Source organism: Aethalodelphis obliquidens, unplaced genomic scaffold (genome assembly GCF_003676395.1).
Source record: "Aethalodelphis obliquidens isolate GAN/ISIS:26980383/991018 unplaced genomic scaffold, ASM367639v1 scaffold69, whole genome shotgun sequence".
Lineage (NCBI taxonomy): Eukaryota > Metazoa > Chordata > Mammalia > Artiodactyla > Delphinidae > Aethalodelphis > Aethalodelphis obliquidens.
In genome coordinates this window covers 1,902,451-1,919,589 of record NW_020838013.1, presented here as the reverse complement: position 1 = coordinate 1,919,589, position 17,139 = coordinate 1,902,451, and the positions used below count along the sequence as shown (strand labels likewise).

Genomic DNA, 17,139 nt, shown 5'->3' with positions numbered 1-17,139 from the left:
TGGGTCCCCTGAAGTGACAGTGGCCAAGCACTCCGGGTCTGGCTCTCTCCCTTTCACCAGGCAGTGGCCACATTCCAGCCCCTGAACTGGGCCGGGAGCTGGGGCACAAACGGGGAAGCGGCTCTCCCCCACCCACAGGACAACAGGTGCTGGGAGTCGGGGGAGGGGCTTCCCCCCCAGGTGCCCCAGGCCTGAAAAGGTGCGGAGTAGGCAAAGGAGAAATGGGGGTCGGGGGACTGCACTGCATGAGCAGCAGTGCGGGGGCAGGGAAGGGCTGGCAGAGGCCTTCTCACAGGGGCCTGGGATACCTGTGAGAGGCGGGGAGCGATGCCCCTTCTTCCTAGGGGCCTGGGATACCTGTGAGAGGCGGGGAGCGATGCCCCCAGCACACCCCAGCCCCAGCCCCTGGCCTGGTGGGCTGCTGTCAGCGGACAGAGGATTTGGCAGTGACTGGGGTGGACCTCATTTCCACCCCAAGGTCACAGGCGCAGCACTGAGGCTCCTAGCCAGTTAATCGTGTCCAACAGAGCACGGCACAGGCACGTCCACGGGCAGGGGCCGCGGCAGGGCTGGACCACCTCGCCCTGCGTGGGGGCCGACAAGCCAACTCAGATGGCAGGCGTGGACCAGGCATCTCACAGCCCCGGAGGCGCACGCTCTGGCCCAGGAGCCTATGCCCGCCACAAAGCCAGAACAAGCCTCAAGCCCCGCTCACCCTAGGGCCAGGCATGGGTCCCCCCTCACAGGCTTGATGACCCTGCTTTGCTGGGGCAGGTTTGGGTCCTTTGGGTGGGGCTGTGTTACAGACTCTGGTTTGGACCTGAGGTCCAGTGATAGTCCACGTCTTGCTCGCCCATCACCCCGCCTCAGCAAGGAGGCCCTTTCCGACAGAGGGAGGGTGCAGGGGTTAAGAAAATGGGTGTGGGGCTTCCCTGGTGGCGCAGTGGTTGAGAGTCCGCCTGCCGATGCAGGAGACACGGGTTCGTGCCCCGGTCCGGGAAGATCCCACATGCTGCGGAGTGGCTGGGCCCGTGAGCCATGGCCGCTGAGCCTGCACGTCCGGAGCCTGTGCTCCGCAACGGGAGAGGCCACAACAGTGAGAGGCCCGCGTACCACCAAAAAAAAAAAAAAAGAAAGAAAATGGGTGTGACAACCAGCCCTCCTGGTTCAAACCCCTCTACTCCCCTCACCAGTCAGGCCGTGAGCCTCAGTTTCCTCATTGGAAAAATGGATGAATGACCAGTTGTGATTTAGAGCCTCAAACCAAACTGAGGGGAGCATGGGGGCGGCGGGGGCAGAAAGGGGAGGAGCGTGCGGGTGAGGTGAGGTGGGAAGGGCCAGCCCGGGCTGGGGAGCAGGAAGGCCTGAAACGGCCCTGCTTTGGATGGGAGGCTGGGCGGTACACCCAGGGAACCGCCTGTGGTATCTTTGGTACTGCTCCCCATTTTCCATGTTCCCCCCAAGCCTCCAGGCCATCCTCCCAACTGTGAGTGCCTCGGGCAGCCCTACGGGGGCACCATGTGGCCAGGTGTCCAGGCCCCTGGGGAGAGGGCCAAACAGGGGCCTAAGGGAAAGAGGAGCAGGAGAACGGGCTCTAGACCACCAGGTTGCAGCCCTTCCCCCTGAGCCCCACCAGGGGGCTGCTGGGCATGGTGGGCTCCGGGAAGGGGACACTGCAGACCGGCCTCCTGGGATACCTGCTGAACTTGGGGACAGGCTGGTGACCAGGTCCTCTGTGCAGCTTGAGTCTGAGCCCCCAGTGCTGGGCCACACCTCCCTCTCCCACCTGTGGCAGGTAATGCCACCTGGCTACCTGGTCCCCCCTTCCCCCAGCTCAGCCTCTGCCCCAGGCTCACCTCCCTCCTCAGCCCCTGGATGAGACATCGGGCCAATCCACCCCAGTCCCCTCACCCGGGCAGGGCCACACTCGGTGGGGTTTAGGGGGTGCAGGGCAGGTGGCTGTTGGCATCTCCTTCCAAAGGGACCTGCAAAACAGCAGGTCGGAGCCCCTCCCCTCCCACCCCTTTGAGGCTCGCTGCCAGTGCGTTTGACACTGAGCTCTCCACCAGCGGGAGCCGGCTCATTTGCGGCCGGTGTTAATTAAGAGAGAGAGGTGATGGGGGGAGGCAGGGAAGGGCCGTGGAGGGCAGCTTCCGACAGCCGCCAGGACTGCCGTGGGAGCCAAGGGGGCCGGGAGCTGGACCCACGCTGACCTAAGATGCCTGGGTCTCCCGCACTGGCTCCAGGGCAGAGCTCTCCAGACGTCCGACCCCTCATCTTTGCAGCCAACCTGCTGGGGTGGGAGGAGGGTCAAGAGTGCATCCGAGGGGCCTACTGTGTGCTCTGCCTGATGTGGAGGAGGCGGGCCCCAGCCCTGGGGGGCGGGGGGGGGGGCGGAGGGGGGCAGGGGCAGCCTCCCTCCAACAGTCCCTCAGCAGTCTGCTTCGAGGTTGGCCTGCTTTGTGGCTTGGCTTTGGAGTCAGACAGACCCCGTTCCAATCCTGCTGCCGCGCAGCTCAACCTCTGAGCTTTGGTTTTCTTACCTGTAAAGTGGGAGCAATGGCACTGCCCTTGTGGCTTTGTTATGACAGTAAATGGGGTCAGTCTGTGCCCGGCAAACAGCCTCCCTCAGTCATTGGCGACGTGCCCAGCCCCCAGCGGCCTGCCATGTCTGCTGGGTGTCCTGTGCGGTCCACCTCCTGCTTGCGCTGTCCCCCGGGGCTCCAGCTCTGGCTGCCTCCGCTGCCTGCTCAGCCCGCCTCTGCCCACATTCCCCGCGGCCCCCCAGCTCCGCTCTGGGAGCGCCCAGCCGCTCCTCGCCTCTCCATCTTAATTAGCTGCTTGTATTAATCTTGCAAGTAACGTGGCAACTTGCAGCCCTGGGTTTTCGGGCTGTGGAATTAATTATTCCCCAAGCGAAGAGCTGTCAGCTCTGGGAGACCAGCCACTCAGAGCCACCTGACACCACTTAGCAGCGTCCACAGCCTCCTCAGAGCAACCCGGGGCCTACGGCCGGGCCAGCTTGGAAATGGCCCCCATTCCTGGCCTGGGCTCTTTTCCGTGTCCCCCTCTTACAGAGGGGCTGCAACAGGACCTGGGAAGGCAGGGAGGGATGCCACAGCGGTGTCGGAGCTGAAGGCCCCGCCTGGGAGCCAGGACCCCTGGGGCCAGAGGGGCTGAGGCACGGCTGACCATCTCCCCACCGGGCGACACCTGGGCCTGGGGAACGCACCTGCCCTGTCTCGCCCATCACTTGCACTCATTAGCATCAGTGCTTCACACAAGGCAGCTGTGTGGCCGGAAGCTGGAGCCCAGGCTGGGAGGGAGCGCTGACCCGCACAGCTCTCACATTCTGACGGAGAGGCTGCCAGCCTCACTTTGCCCCTGCGTCGGCCCCGTGGGGGGCTGGAGAGGGCAGCTGGCCAGGCAGAGCGAGGCGGACGGGGCAGCTGCGGCAGCTGGCGGTCCAGCTCTGGTCGAGGGTGCGGGGCACCAGGGGCCGGTGCAGCTGAGGAGCTCTCTCTCTTCCTTGACCTTCACAAGTCACCCATCTGTTCCAGTCCGGTTCCAGTCCCAGTGCCCTGGGCCCTTCCTGCGCTGCCCTGGGTGGGGTCCTGACCTCGCACGTGAGTGCTGTTGTCCGTGAGGCTCCCAGCCCTGGTTCATAATCCTCACCCCCCGGCGGCACTTTCCAGGGCTGCAGCGATGCAGTTTGCTCCTAGTGGCTGCAGCTGTGTCTCCCACAGTCTGTGAGCTCCACATCTCTGCACCAGGCCTGGCACAGGGGGGCTCGGGAGACCCTGTGGGAAGAAGGAATGAGTGAGGGACTTCCCTGGCAGTCCAGTGGTTAAGACTCAGTGCTCCCAATGCAGGGAATGCGGGTTCGATCCCTGGTTGGGGAACTTAGATCCCGCATGCTGCACTGTGCAGCCCCCCCAAAAAAAAAGGAAGAAAGAACGAGTGAATGAAGGATACGTGCGGCCAAGGGTCGTCTGCCACTCTAGAGCTCACATGCAGCTGCTTCCGGGGTGAGCGGACCCGACCCTGCTGCCTCCCAATCCCACCGCAGTACCAGCCCCAGGCCCATTGGGAGCCTCAGCGGAAGAGGAAGTCCCAGCCCCTTCTGCCTCCTGGTTATCTGCCCCTGCTTCAGTGACCCTGTGCCCAGGGACCCGGGCTGGCCCTCAGGCCTGGCTGGCAGCCCCCCCGTCGCCCCCCCCCCCCCCCCCCCCGCGCAGCTGCATGCCCCACCAGCCTCTCCCCGACTGACCGCCTTCGTCTTTCTCTCTTGCAGCCAACAGCTCCCTGCTCGGAGGCGGCGGCGGTGAGTACACCCTTCCTGCGGCCTGGGGGTTGTCTGGGGGTCTGCTTCTCTCCTCCTGGCCCCTTCACCCACGGAGCCCAGCTGGCTGCCATGCGCCTTCCCCGCAGCGTTCCCCTCGTCCCCATGGTGCGCCGTTCCCATCTCTCCATCTCTGCCCTTCTTTACCGCCTCCCACCCCATCGGCCTTGCCCGGCCTCGTCCTCACTGTGGATGAAGCCAGGCTGGCAGGCCCGGCTGCTTCGGCACTGGGTGACTGGGGTAGGTCCCCACCCTCTGAGCAGAGGCCTCCTGGTCTGTAACTGGGGGCTGGAGGGCCCCCTGAGGTTTCAAAGGGACTGGGCCTGGGACTGGGACCGGGTCGTTGTGGGGCCGGGGCACAGGTGTGGTGGGGAAAGCCCAGCCCTGCCCCTGACGCCCACGGGCCCTCGGCCAGCCCTGTGCCCCTTTGGCCTCACCTGCGAGGGCAAAATTAGCATCTCTGCTCTGCCCTGCAGCCTCGCAGGGCAGCTCTGCCGCCGGGACAAGTTCTCATCGAGTCAGGCGGAGCTCCGCCAACGGTTAAGCCCACGAGAGTGCGTGTGTGTTCACTGTTGTCAAAGACCACCAGGAAGCAGGGGTTCCGGCAGGCCAGGTGGGCAGGACGTTGGAAGTCAGCATGGGCCCGGCCCCCAGGGACGCAGGGCAAGGTCAGCAGGTGCCGGCAGGAGGGGTGGGGCGACAGTCCCTATGGCCCCGGTGCCCGGCCAGCCCGGCACAGGCTGGCCACACCAGCCGCTCGGCCCCAGCCCCTCACCCCCCGGCTGGCGGGGCTGCCCGCTGTCTGTGCAGGCGGCAGTACGATTGGTGAGCTAGGGTCAGGGGTTAATGCGCCGTCGGATAAATCCCAGGGTGTGCTTACGGCAGTGGTGGCGGGGCCCAGGCCAGGTTTTAAAAGGGGAAAAATAAAAGGGGCCTCGAAGGTCAGGAATAAATAAGAGCGGCGTTAAGAGCTGTTGATGACCGGCCAGGATGCGGGATGGGGGGGGCGCAGGGAGCCTGTTTGTGTTTAGAGATGCTTTCCCTCCCTCCCTCCCTCCCTCCCCTGCTTCTCCTCCAGCTTCCCTGTGGAGGTCACAGCTACCCTGGCGGCCTCACAGAATGAGGTGGATTCACTGGGGACTGGGGGTCTAGGACCCTCTTCTGAGCCAAGTGCCTGGACACATCTGCCGGGCACCAGAGGAGCCTGGTCCCTGCTTCCTCAAGCTCGCAGTGCAGACAGGAGCACCAGCACGACACAGGGTGGTCTGTGCAATAGGGGGGCTGGGGGCGGAGTGAGGAGTACAGGCTCAGTGTCCAGGCTTGGGGACCAGGGAGGCTCCTGCAGGAGGTGGCGCCTGCACTGGGACCCAAGGGATGGGTAGAAGGCAGCTGGTGAAGAGCAGTGGGAAGGGTGTGCTGGGCAGAGGGAACAGCACAGGTGAAGCCTGGAGTGAGGGAGAGCGTGGGGCATTCGGGGAGACTCCGAGGACTGGAGTGGTCGGAGCCCAGCCAGGAGGAGGGGAGACGGGAGAGGACTCAGGGGCCTCAGAGACCACGTGAGGAGCTGGATTTTTAGCCGTTCAGTTAGGAAGACAAAGGATCACAGAAAGGTGGGTCCTAAGTCAGGTCATCACCCTTCTTCTGCTCAAAATTCTGCCTCACCTCCTTCCTACGGCCCACGGGGTCTCCAGGCACCTGTCAGACTGCCTGGCCCTCTCCACTCTGTGTCAGCCACACTGACCTCCCTGCAGTTCCTGGAACAGACCTGGCCCGCTCCTGCCTCAGGGCCTTTGCACTGGCTCTTCCCTCTGCCCTGAATGCTCTTCCGCAGAGAGCCGTGTGGCTGCTCCCTTCACCTCTTACAAGTGTTTACTTGCATGCCATCTACTCGGTGAGGCCCACTCTGACCCCTGGAAATTGCAGCTCCCTGCCCCTGCCCCACCTCCCCAGGCCTCTCACACTGCTCTAGTTTTTATTTTCCTCCAAGCACCTCTCTCCTAATGTGCTATGTAATTTACTTGTTGATTATGTTCATTGTTCATTGTCTGTCTCCCCACTGAGAACGATAGCTCCAGAAGGCATGACTGTATCTCCAGCACTTAGGACTGGGGCTGGTGCATACAGTCGGTGCTCAATAAATGGTTGATAAATGAATGAATGAACTACAGGTAAAGGCAGGGACGGCCTTACATGTCAAGCAAAGAACTTGCTGATGAGGGCAATGGGAGCCACTGAGGTTTCAGGCAGGGCAGGGAGTGGCTCATAGATGGCCTGGTGACCTCACTCTGGGAGGTCAAAGGACAGCTGCTCTGGCCAGATTGAGGGGGGAGGCCCAGTGGCGTCCCTCTAGCTCCCTTTCCTGCAGCACTGAGGGTGAGAGGAGGCTGGAGCAGGCCCCAGGCGCAGCCTGACCGACGCAGAGATGGATGGGGTGGGCCAGGACCCAGGAGGAAGTGGGCCCGGAGTCCAGCCTTTTAATGCCAGCTGAGATTTATGGAGCCGCCGCCAGTGCTCACGGGGGCTGTCACTCTGCTAATGTGATTGGAACAAGGCGGAGGTGGCAGGGAGGGGACAGGGGATAGGGAGAGGCTGGGGCTTGTGGGGGCCTGGCGCCCACCTGGGATGGGAATGGAAACAGGCGCCGGGCCCCCAGGATGTCCTCTGCTCTCACATCTGCCACCTGTACCCTCTACCGCCCCCTGGTCCATCCAGCCTTAACGCCCCGACCTGCCAGGAGGGAGGACACAGGCAGGGGCAGCCTGGGACTGGGGGGTCTGGGTCCCCATCTAACTCTGCCCGGACAGACCCTGGTCCTCCCAGGTGCCCTCTTCTCCCAAGTCCAGCCCCGCAGGGGTTCAGGCCTCTACCCACCCCCAACTTCCCACCACCACCCATTTACCTATCCAGCCACCACCCATGCCTGTAACAAGCACTGGTCCCGTTCAGTGCCCTGGCCACTCTGTTGAAAACTCCCCCAGCCAGCGCGGCCCTCCGTGCTGATCCTCTGCCCTGCCCTGTGCCTGTCCCCAGAGCATGGGCGCCCTTTCAACATGCTTGTGTTTCATGCTCATTTTCACTGCCTTTCTCCCCACTAGAACATACTCTCCCCAGGAACAGGGTTCAGGGGATTCCAAGCCCCTAGATCAGCCTTTATGGGGTGGTTAGTTGTACCCCTGTGTGCTGGGTGTGCCCTAGGAGCTGGGGACTAACAGCCTGCCCCGGGGTTCTCATACAGCCCTGTTGGGGGAGGGCAGCTATCAGTTCAGAAAGGAGCTCTTAAAGGGGGGCTGAGGCTGGCCTGCAGGGCTGTGGTGCAGGGAACCACAGTGTTTACAGCAAGTATGTAGGAGTCTTCTGTCACCCTAAACTTCAGTGGGAACCCCCAGGGGCCGCTGGGGCCAAAAGGACTTAACCCAAAGGGTCCAGGGCCCCTGGGCCTGCCTCACTGGGGTTGGGCACCCACCAGGCCCTGAGGCCAAGGTAGGTGGTCTGATAACACAGTGAAGGCCCCCCACTCCCCATTCCTTCCCAGCACTCTTTCTGAGTGTGTGTGTATATGGAGCCGGGGAGGACACCTGTGTCAAACCCTGGGACTCAGGACTTGACCCTGCCCTCAAAGAGATCCATTTTGGTAGAAGTCTTCCCAACAGAGAGGGCATTTGACTTGGGCCCCGAAGACTGCATAGGAGTTCGTCGGGTACAGAGGGATGGAGAGGCCCACCGGGTAGAGAGCCCAGTGTCTGCAGTGGAGAGACCCTCCGGCCTGGGGATGGCCAGGCCCACTCCTGCTCCCGCCTCCTTCCTGGAGAGCCTCTTACTGGCTCGATAAAAAATTCTTGTGAACAAACACTCTCCTATTGTATGGTAGGAAGGGAGGCGGGCCCTAAATCAGGATGGGAATCGACAGGGCCCTGACGCGTGTCTCTCCTGTTTATGGGGACTGAAATGTTTACTCGGCGATAAGGAGCCAGCCTTCTGGTAGAGATTTGTGCACTCTTTTTCAATTACCCCTCGTCTTTCTCTGCCACTTTCGCACTAAAGGGATAATAAATGTATCAGAGCGTTTCAATTATTCATCTAAATCATGACTGCGCCTGCCACGGCCAAGCTTTAGTGACAGATTAATTCAGGGCCGCCTTCCTCTGCTTGCAGCGGCCATCTCTGCTCCCGCCTGGCCAGAGACCCGAGGGCCAGCCCGAGGGGTGGGCGGCTGGGGTCAGGCAGGTCCATGGCAGGGGCAGGGCAAGATGGAGCCCCGTCCACGCACCCGGAGGTCAGCGGGCCCGCCCAAACCTGCAGGCCTGTGAGGGCGCAGCCACCCCGCCCTCCTGCTGAGCGGCTCTGCATGCCCTCCTCCCTGTGCCCACACTGCAAGGCCTTGTGTGTGTCCCTTACACTGCAGGGTCCCAGGCATCTCACACCAGGGAGAAGCCAGAGGTGGCTCGCTCCCGGGATAGCCCTCTCCTGGCACAGGGCCTTTGCACATGCTGTGCCCGCCCACCACACCTTCCCACCTAGTTATCTCCATGTCAGGGCAGCCCCTCCCACCAGCAGCCCCCCAACATACACACACACACACACGCACGCACGCACGCACGCACACACACTGTTCTATTTACTGAGGGGCCTGCCACGTTCCTGGCACTGTCCTCAGTGCTGGGACACAGCAGGCACTGGGACACAGCAGACACTGCCCCTCTTGGGCCAGTATTCTGTCACCCTTGAAAATCAGACTCTTGTTTGTGTGATTAAGTACCAACTGCTCCCCATCAGGCTCCCCCACTAAGGGGCATGCACAGGGCGTCTGTCTGTCACCTCCTGGAAAACAGTAGGTGCTCAGTGGGGACCTGTTGGTGGCCCGGCCCTGCCCAGGGGCGCCTCCCCCCAGCGCAGGTATCTGTGTGCACTCCTCCCCCACCCACCATGCAGGCACATGGCTCAGGCAGAACCTGCCCCCCGGGGCCCAGCCTCTCCTCTCTCCACACAGGGACCCACGAGTCCGGGGGGGGGCACCCTCTTTCCTCTCTCTGTCTCCGTCTGAGTCTCCCTGGCCCCCACTCGGTCTGTCTCTTGCCATCTCACTCTCGCTCCATCTCTGTCTCGCTCCTCCACACGGCTCCTCTGGCACGTGCACTCTCTCCACCTCTCGCTCTCTCCTGCTCACTCACCCTCAGGATTCAGGCCTCCACTTCTGCCCAGCTCACTTGCCATCCCGCGCACCTCCACCTGGCACTGTCTCCATCGCCCAGCGCCGCTGATCTGTGATTGCTTCCCGGCTCTGCCCCGATTAGCTGGCGCCTAGCACAGCAGGCAGACAGGGGGCCCCCGTGGCCCTCTCCAGGGCAGGCTGTGTGGGCCTGACCAGCCAGTCCTGAGCACGGCTCCGTGCCAGGCTGCGGCGGGTGGGTGCATGGGGCGGGTGTGGCCAGAAGTTGTCTGGGGCAGGGGGCCGTGCCGCGGCAGAGAGGGGAAGGGCATTCCTGGACAAGGGCACAGCAAAGGGCCCCAGGGGCCGTCTCAGACCACGCTCCTGCCCCACTGGCCCCTTCCCACTGCGATGGTTCCTGCGGATGCAGCCCTGCCCTCCCACCTCTCCCCCTGTTGCCCTGCTGAGCCCTCTGCCTGGACCCCTCCTCCCCTGACCTCCCCAAAGCCTTTCTTCTCATCACTCAGGGCTTTGCTCAGATGCCACCTCAGAGGCACCTCCCCAACCCTGAACCGCACCCATGCCTGCCCAGCTCCCTTCCCTCTCCTCTTGCTCTGGAGTGTGTTTCCTTCTGCTGTTTCACCGCGGTGATATTAGAGCCGCACTTCACCTCCCTCGCCCAGGGCCTGGCGCCTGGCGGGTCCACCTCCCCACTGCCCAATGCCTGTGTCGAGGATGGTGGGGGAGGCACGCGGAGGCCGGGTGTCATCTAAGGCGGAGGCTGGAGGGAGCCCCAGCCTTGCTCAGCGTTGATGATTGTATTTCGTGGACTTGTGGGAGCCGTGGGAGGTTTCATGAGCGGGGGAGTGACATGGTCCCCCAAGTAAAGGCCCCAGCTGAGGAGAAGGATAAGGTGCTAACAGCTGCCAGGCGTGTGGAGTGCCCCCTGCCTGGTTGCCAGGGCCTTGCTGGGCTCTCCCTGCGGAATCTCACCCCAGTCACAGCACTATGGGACGCACGTACCGTTAGCATCTCCATTTTGCAGGTGAGGAAACTGAGACACCAAGTCCCTTGAGCTGAACCGTGCTCCCCTCCCCCACCCCTCAGCCAGCCCTCCCTGGGTGGGAGAGAGAAGGGCGGGGACTCCAGCTTCTGCGCCGGGGCCCGTGCCCCGCCCCCAGCGGGCAAGATGCCTCCAGGCCCCTGCCGGCGGCTGCCAGGGGGATTTTTAATAACGGGAGTGATTTTTGCATGATGAATGAGGCGCTGCCGTTGTGTCCATAATGAAGCCCTAATGTTTGGAAATCCCCATTTAAGGAGCTGATCTCACCCCATAATGAATTTCAGATCACATCGCGGAACTGTCATTCATCCATCTTCTCCCCGGGGCACCCACCCGCCTTGGCCCCTTGAGGGTGGGTCCTGGCGAGGGTGGGCTCTGCATCCCGCCCCCCACAGTGGGCTGAGCCCAAGGCTAGCACAGAGCGAGGGCTGGCACGGGTTTGCTGACTGAATGAGTGACCAGGAGCGTGTAGGCAGAGGCCGAGGCAGTTCTGGCAATGGGGTATCGTGTGGGGCTGAGGATCCCAAGTCTTGGCCTGGGCCTGGGAGGAAAATGGAGGCCAGAGATGAAGAGGGTAGGAAGGGCCAGAGAGAAGGGGGCCCGAGGCCCTGGGCTGGGCCACTTGGCCAGGCTTTATGGCTGGGCCTGCCCCCTGCAGGTTAGGGGCCTGGGGGTGCAGCGGCTCAGGCTTCTGCCCTCTTTCAGCCCTGGCATTCGGCGTTTGTGCAGGTGGCTGGGATGGGTGGCAGCTGCTGGCTGCACCAATGTGGCTGGAGAGGGAGGGCTCTCAGGCCGGGTGCCCAGCCCCTGGGGCCTGCGGGGTGAGACGTCTAAGCGGGAGGTGGTCCCGAGGGCCCAGACCCAGGTGCCTTCCCAGGCTCGAGAGGTGCACCCCTCCCCTGGCCCCATGGGCCTCAAGCTCACCCTTCTACCTCCCCAGCCCTCTCTGCCAGGGCTTTCTGGGTGACATTTCCACCTGGCAGTGTGTCCCATCCCTCGGGCAAAGGGGACCCCAAGAGCATGAGGGACAGAGGAGTCTTCTGCCTGCGGAGTCTGTGGCTGTGCCTCGGTCTCCCCATCTGTAAAATGGGGCGACATGTGATAACATGCAGGGCCCTTTGGTACCATCTCGCACTGAACGCTTACACCAAATGCAGAGGGAGGTGCTGTTACTGAGCTTGTACAGATGAAACTGAGGTGCAGGGAGGTGAAGTGACCTGGCGGAGGGGTGGGAGAGCTGGGGGGAGGGGGCCTTGGGTCTCTCGGGGCCAGGTCTGCTCTGCTACCAGGAGCCGTGGCCCACACAGCCCCGGCGAGCTCCTTTCAGAGGCTCTGAGACTTGGCACCCTGGGAGGGCACTGCCCAGGCCCATCCTCTCCCTCCGCTGCCCTGGGGACCCACAGGAGTCCGCAGGGCAGGGCTGGGGCTGCCCAGGCAAGGCCTCACAGCCCCCACCCGGCTGAGAGTGGCTTTGCCTCCACGAGCTTTTGTCCCTGTTCCTGCGAGATGGAGGCTGGGGAAGCAATTCTGAGCCTCTGCTCTCCTGTAACTGTGAGATCCTGGACGAGTTGCTTAATCATTCTGGCCTTTAGTCCCCCACCGGCCCCCCGCCAGGCCACCTCTCAGCAAACCTCAGTCCTCCCCACAAACTTTCTGAGGCCAGTTCTGAGGCTCAGAGAGGTTAAGTGACTGGCCCCAAGCTACTAGCAAGCTTGTGGGCAGGATTTCTGGAAAGAGAAATCCCAGAAGGGGGCGCGCGGAGGGGCCAGACCCACAGGACAGTGGAGGGGAATGGGGGGGAGCTGGAGGGGTAGGCCCAGGGCCAGCCAGGGTCTCCTGCCCTCTGTCAGGGGCACCGCTGCCCTCCTCTCCCCCGGGCCACAGGCCTCCTTGTATTCCTGTAAATAATTAATAATTAATAATTAATAATTAATAATTAATTAGCCCCTGCTTGCTTGTCCGTTTAGCAGGAGGAATGCTCCCCCTCTGAGATGCGTTCATTGCTGAATAAATTTAAATATCTAATCTTCCCTTCATGAATATTACAGCACTCTAAACAGCGGTCAAAATACCCTAAGCGCCTTGGCAAGTGGCCCCCACGGGAGCCTGTCTGCTTCACCTCCACGGCTCCGAGGAGGGCCCGGCTCCAGGCCCTGCCCTCTCCCAGCGCCCTCCCGGCCCTGGACTCGCGAGGCAGGGGCTGAGTCTGTGTTGATGCTCCTGAAGGCTCAGTGCAGGGCTGTGGAGGCCACACCGATGGCAGGAGGCTGGGGTGGGCTTCCAAGCAGGGGCGGCTGGCTTCTCTGGGGGACGTGCCTGGAACATCTGTTCCAGTCAGGGCTGGAACAGAGAGAGGGCAGACAGGGCCCCCAGACAGAAGAGATCAGGGAGGCAGGAGGACGGGGAGAGCAGGTCTCCCAAGGCAGCCTTGCTGGATCGGATGGAGACAGTTAGTGGTCAGCCTGTGGGTGCAGCTGAACAGTCGTGCAAGAGGAGGGTCCCAGACCAAAGGTCCCCAAAGCAGTCCCTCTGTCGGGAGGGGGATATGTAGATGTGGGGAGGGGACAGGAGCCAGGCTGCAGGGGCCAGCAGTGAGGAGACAGCAGCCGTAGACAAAATGTCTTCCCAAAGCGTTTGGGTGAGGAGGGCAAACAGTAGACAGACAGCCAGGGTGGGAGGGAGGCTCAGGATGGGAACGGAGAGACAGGTCCTTTCATGGTCCTGGAGGAAGTAGAGCAGTCCAGCTGTGTCACCTTGGGCAAGTCTCTCACCCTCTCTGTGCCTCAATTTCTTCTTCTCTAAAGCAAGAAAAATAATAGCACAGCCAGGCTGTGAGGCCCAAATAAGACGGTGGATGTACATGGCTCAGCGCCTTGCTCACCAAGAAACTGTTGAGGGACTTCCCTGGTGGCGCAGTGGTTAAGAATCCGCCTGCCAGTGCAGGGGAAATGGGTTCAAACCCTGGTCCGGGAAGATCCCACATGCCACGGAGCAACTAAGCCCGTGAGCCACAACTACTGAGCCCGAGGGCCACAACTACTGAAGGCCACGGGCCTAGAGCCCATGCTCTGCAACGAGAAGCCACCCAATGAGAAGCCCGTGAACCGCAACAAAGAGTAGCCCCCACTCGCTGCAACTAGAGATAAAAGCCCGCGTGCAGCAACAAAGACCCAAGGCAGACAAAGATAAAAATAAGTAAATTTTTAAAAAATTTATTAAAAAAAAAAAAAAGAAGCTGTTGAGGCTGAAATTAAGGAGCCAGACCTAGGACCTTAAAGGTGGAGGAGCGAGGCAGAGCCTGAGGAGGGAGGCAGAGTGGCCTTAGGGCCATCGTCCAGGAGAGGAAGGGTTCAGCCCTGACCTTAGTGGAGGGACATCTGAGGAAGCCCCTGCCACCCATGTGGGCTCAGTCTCCCCAGGAGAGACCTCAGGTTTTCTGCTGACTCGGAGTGAGGTGGGGGTCAGGTTGGAGCTTTGAGGGATTTGGGGTTTGTTTTTTAAACTGTTTTTGGAGTATAGTTGCTTTAGAGGGTTTTTGGACGTGGCTGACCAGGGAGGGGACCGAGGGTTAATTGGTATGAACTGGGGCACCCCCTAACCAGGCAGACCCAAGGGCCAGCTGCCCCAGGGTCAGGTGGGGAGTGGGGAGGAAGGACATTGTCTTTGGATGGGACCCCAGGAAGCCTCCTCCTTCTGGTCTCCAGGGCTCAGCTTAGCCCAAGGAAGAGCTGGGACCGGGCCTGGGGGTCAGAGCCAGGGGAGGTACAGGTCATGGTGGGAGACATGGGAAGGGGCAGCCCTTTGGGCTGGGGGCCTCCTCTGGCACTCAGGGATGGGAGAGCCACAGGCTGCTGTGTGGACAGGGAGTGGGGGCAGGAGGGGGCCTGGCTGCTGAAACCCTGAGTGCCAGGGCCAGTCTGGGCGCTGGCTTCTTGGGGGAAGGGTGAGCAGGGGTGGAACCCCGGGCCTGTCCCTCAGCTCTGCTTTGGGAGAACTGCTCCCTGGGCACCTGCACACGGCCCCGGCCCTGTTCTACATGCTGCTCGGGGGACTCCAGCCCGGGGGCTCTGCCAGCGCCAATTCCTCCCTCCTCCTACCCCCTCATGCCCCCAGGTCAGCCCCAAAGGCTTGGCTGCAGGCCTTTCCGCTTCTGCAGGAAACAATAAGTCCCTCAAACACAGATCTCGCTGAGCGCCACTTTCACACGGCCCCCACAGTGGGCCAAGGTTGCCTGCAGGGTGGACAGCACGGGGAGATGGCAGGCAACCAGGTGGCAAGTGGATGAGACCACTGGGGCAGGGCTGGGAGGTCCCCAGGTGAGCCGGCTCCGGCAGGTCCCTGTGCTAACCCCGTACGCCCTGGACGCTACTTCCCACCCCGCTCCCTGGTATACACGTTGGGCACCCGCCCATACAGTCTCACTGACCTAGTAATAGCCAACACTGGCATCGCCTTCACTCATGCCTTAAGCACGTTACAGGAATTAACTTAATCCTTCCAATACTCCTATGAGGTGGGTACTACTATTATCCCATTTTACAGATGGGGCAATCGAGGTCCAGAGAGGTTAAGTGCCCTGGGTCACACAAATGTGACTGGCAGAGCTGGCATCTGAACCCAGGCTGCGCAGCTCCACAGCCCCTGCTGTGGCACACCGTGCTGGGTGGGTCGCCTGGCACCCCCACCCGGGACAGACACACTGCACGTGGACGCTGTACACCCACTGTGCCACACCTTGGACACACAGCCCAGGGCCCCACTCTCTGCCCCCTCCCATTGGGTGCCGCAATCCTCATGTCTGCCCAAGAGGAGGAGGCGGGGGACCCAGTCCCAGATTCCCTCCCTGGGTTCCCCCCAACTCCTCTACCCCACCTGCCCACCCCCACGCCTGGGGCGCTCTGGGAAATCGCCTGGTGCCATCCCTGAGTGAAGTCGCAAAATTAGGTTTAATTGGCCTCACAGCGCATAAAAGAAAACAGAAGAAAAGGGGGTGGTCCAGTTGGTGTCCCTGGTCCTGTGCCAAGATGTTGAGGGTGGGGCTGTGATGAAGGAGCTAGGGCCTCAGTTTACGCATCTGTAAAATGAGGAAATGATAGTCCTTTCCTGCTGCAGAGCATTGAGCTCCGTGTCCAAGAAGCCCCTGACACAGGCCTAGGGTGCAATCGGAGCTGGGGACCTGCCAGAGGTGGGTCATGTTCTCCTGGCCAGGTTGTTAACGCCTCCCCTGAGGCCGGGGTGTGGGGGGTGCGGCGGGCGGCGCGGTCACTGTGCCTAATTATCAGATGAGGCAGTGGACGATCTGGGAGCGGGGAAAGGGCTTAACAAGGTGCAGCGGGGCCAAAGAGGGACAAGGCCAAACCCCGCCTGTTCCTCGGCGCCGCGGGAGGGAGCGAGGTCGGACAGGAGAAGAGTCTCTTAGGCCTGCGCCCAAGTTGTTTATCGGGGTCCAGGTCCCCAAGGTCGCTAGCGAAGCCCCAGAGCCGCCCTCGGATAAACAAGCCCAGGCCCGGCCCCAATTAAGCCGGATGCACTAACGAGGCGGCTCGTTAACGAGCTGGGGTGCACTCCCGGAGACATCTGCGCGGCCCGGATCACCTTCCCCGCGTGGCGCAGGGAAGGAGCTGGAAGACCTAGCTCAAGGCCGGGATCGGATCTGCCTCTTATAACTAGGTGGCCTCAGTTTCCGCGTCTGTAAAGTGGGTCTTAGAGTTTGTAAAGTAGGTCCGAGGGGCCTCGCCTTGAGAGGTCGCCCTTGGGACTCTGGGCTCCTGGCGCGGAGGCGGCGACTGGTAGCGGGCCCCGCGGCGCGTCCGGGCCGGAGCCGGGAAGGCGGACTTACCCCTAGCCCGGCTCGGGCTGCCGTTCCTGCCGTCCGGGACCCTGCCTCCCGGAGCCACCTCGGCCCGGAGAGACCCCAACCCCTCCCGCGTCCCTGCCAAGAGCCCAGGAAAGAGCAGGGCGGGCCGGGCGCGCCCCCTGCCGGCCGGTCTGCGCCGGCTCCCGCCGGGGCCCGCTTTGGCCCCTGTCTCCGCCTCGATTTCCCTAGACGTGAAACAAGTGTGGGACCAGGGGTGGGGGTAGGGGGTGGAGGGGTGAGGGAGCGTCTGGAGGCCGCGGGAGAAAGGCGAGGTGCCCTGCGAGTCCCAGCACAGCCAGGGGATCGGGAGTATTCGGTCTGTGGGCCTCGGCCTTCTCTGTAAAACGGGCTCAGGCGTGCGGCGGGGAACCCCAAGGCTCACTGCCCCCGTCCCCTGCAGTGGACGGCTGCATCCACCGGGCCGCCGGACCCCTCCTCACCGACGAGTGCAGGACCCTTCAGAGCTGCGAGACCGGCAAGGCCAAGATCACCTGCGGCTACCGGCTGCCGGCCAAGTGTGAGTCCCCGACACCCCCACCCCGGTGGGGCGCAGACTGGGCGCCTGTGTGAGTGCTGTAACTGGGGGTTAGGGGTGCACGCTCCACAGAATTGCTGGAGGCCTCCTCGGGGCACTTCTGAAGTGCCAGGATCTGGCCCCTCCTCGCCTTCCCCAGGAAGCCGGTGGCGGGAGGGGATGCGTGGAGGCTGGGGAGGGGCCAGGACTTGGAGGG

General features: G+C 62.5%; 1 protein-coding gene across 3 annotated transcripts in view; it reads left to right on the top strand.

The window, feature by feature from the left end:
* MACROD1 (mono-ADP ribosylhydrolase 1) overlaps window positions 1-17,139 on the top strand; it is a 152,318-nt gene that overhangs the window by 133,472 nt on the left and 1,707 nt on the right. For 2 of the 3 annotated variants that reach the window (XM_027090653.1, XM_027090655.1), the window contains exons 4-5: window positions 4,295-4,324; window positions 16,809-16,925. In XM_027090653.1, the coding sequence (XP_026946454.1) occupies window positions 4,295-4,324; window positions 16,809-16,925 (147 nt within the window). The remainder of the gene's footprint in view (window positions 1-4,294; window positions 4,325-16,808; window positions 16,926-17,139) is intronic. The other variant, XM_027090654.1, reaches the window with a different exon arrangement.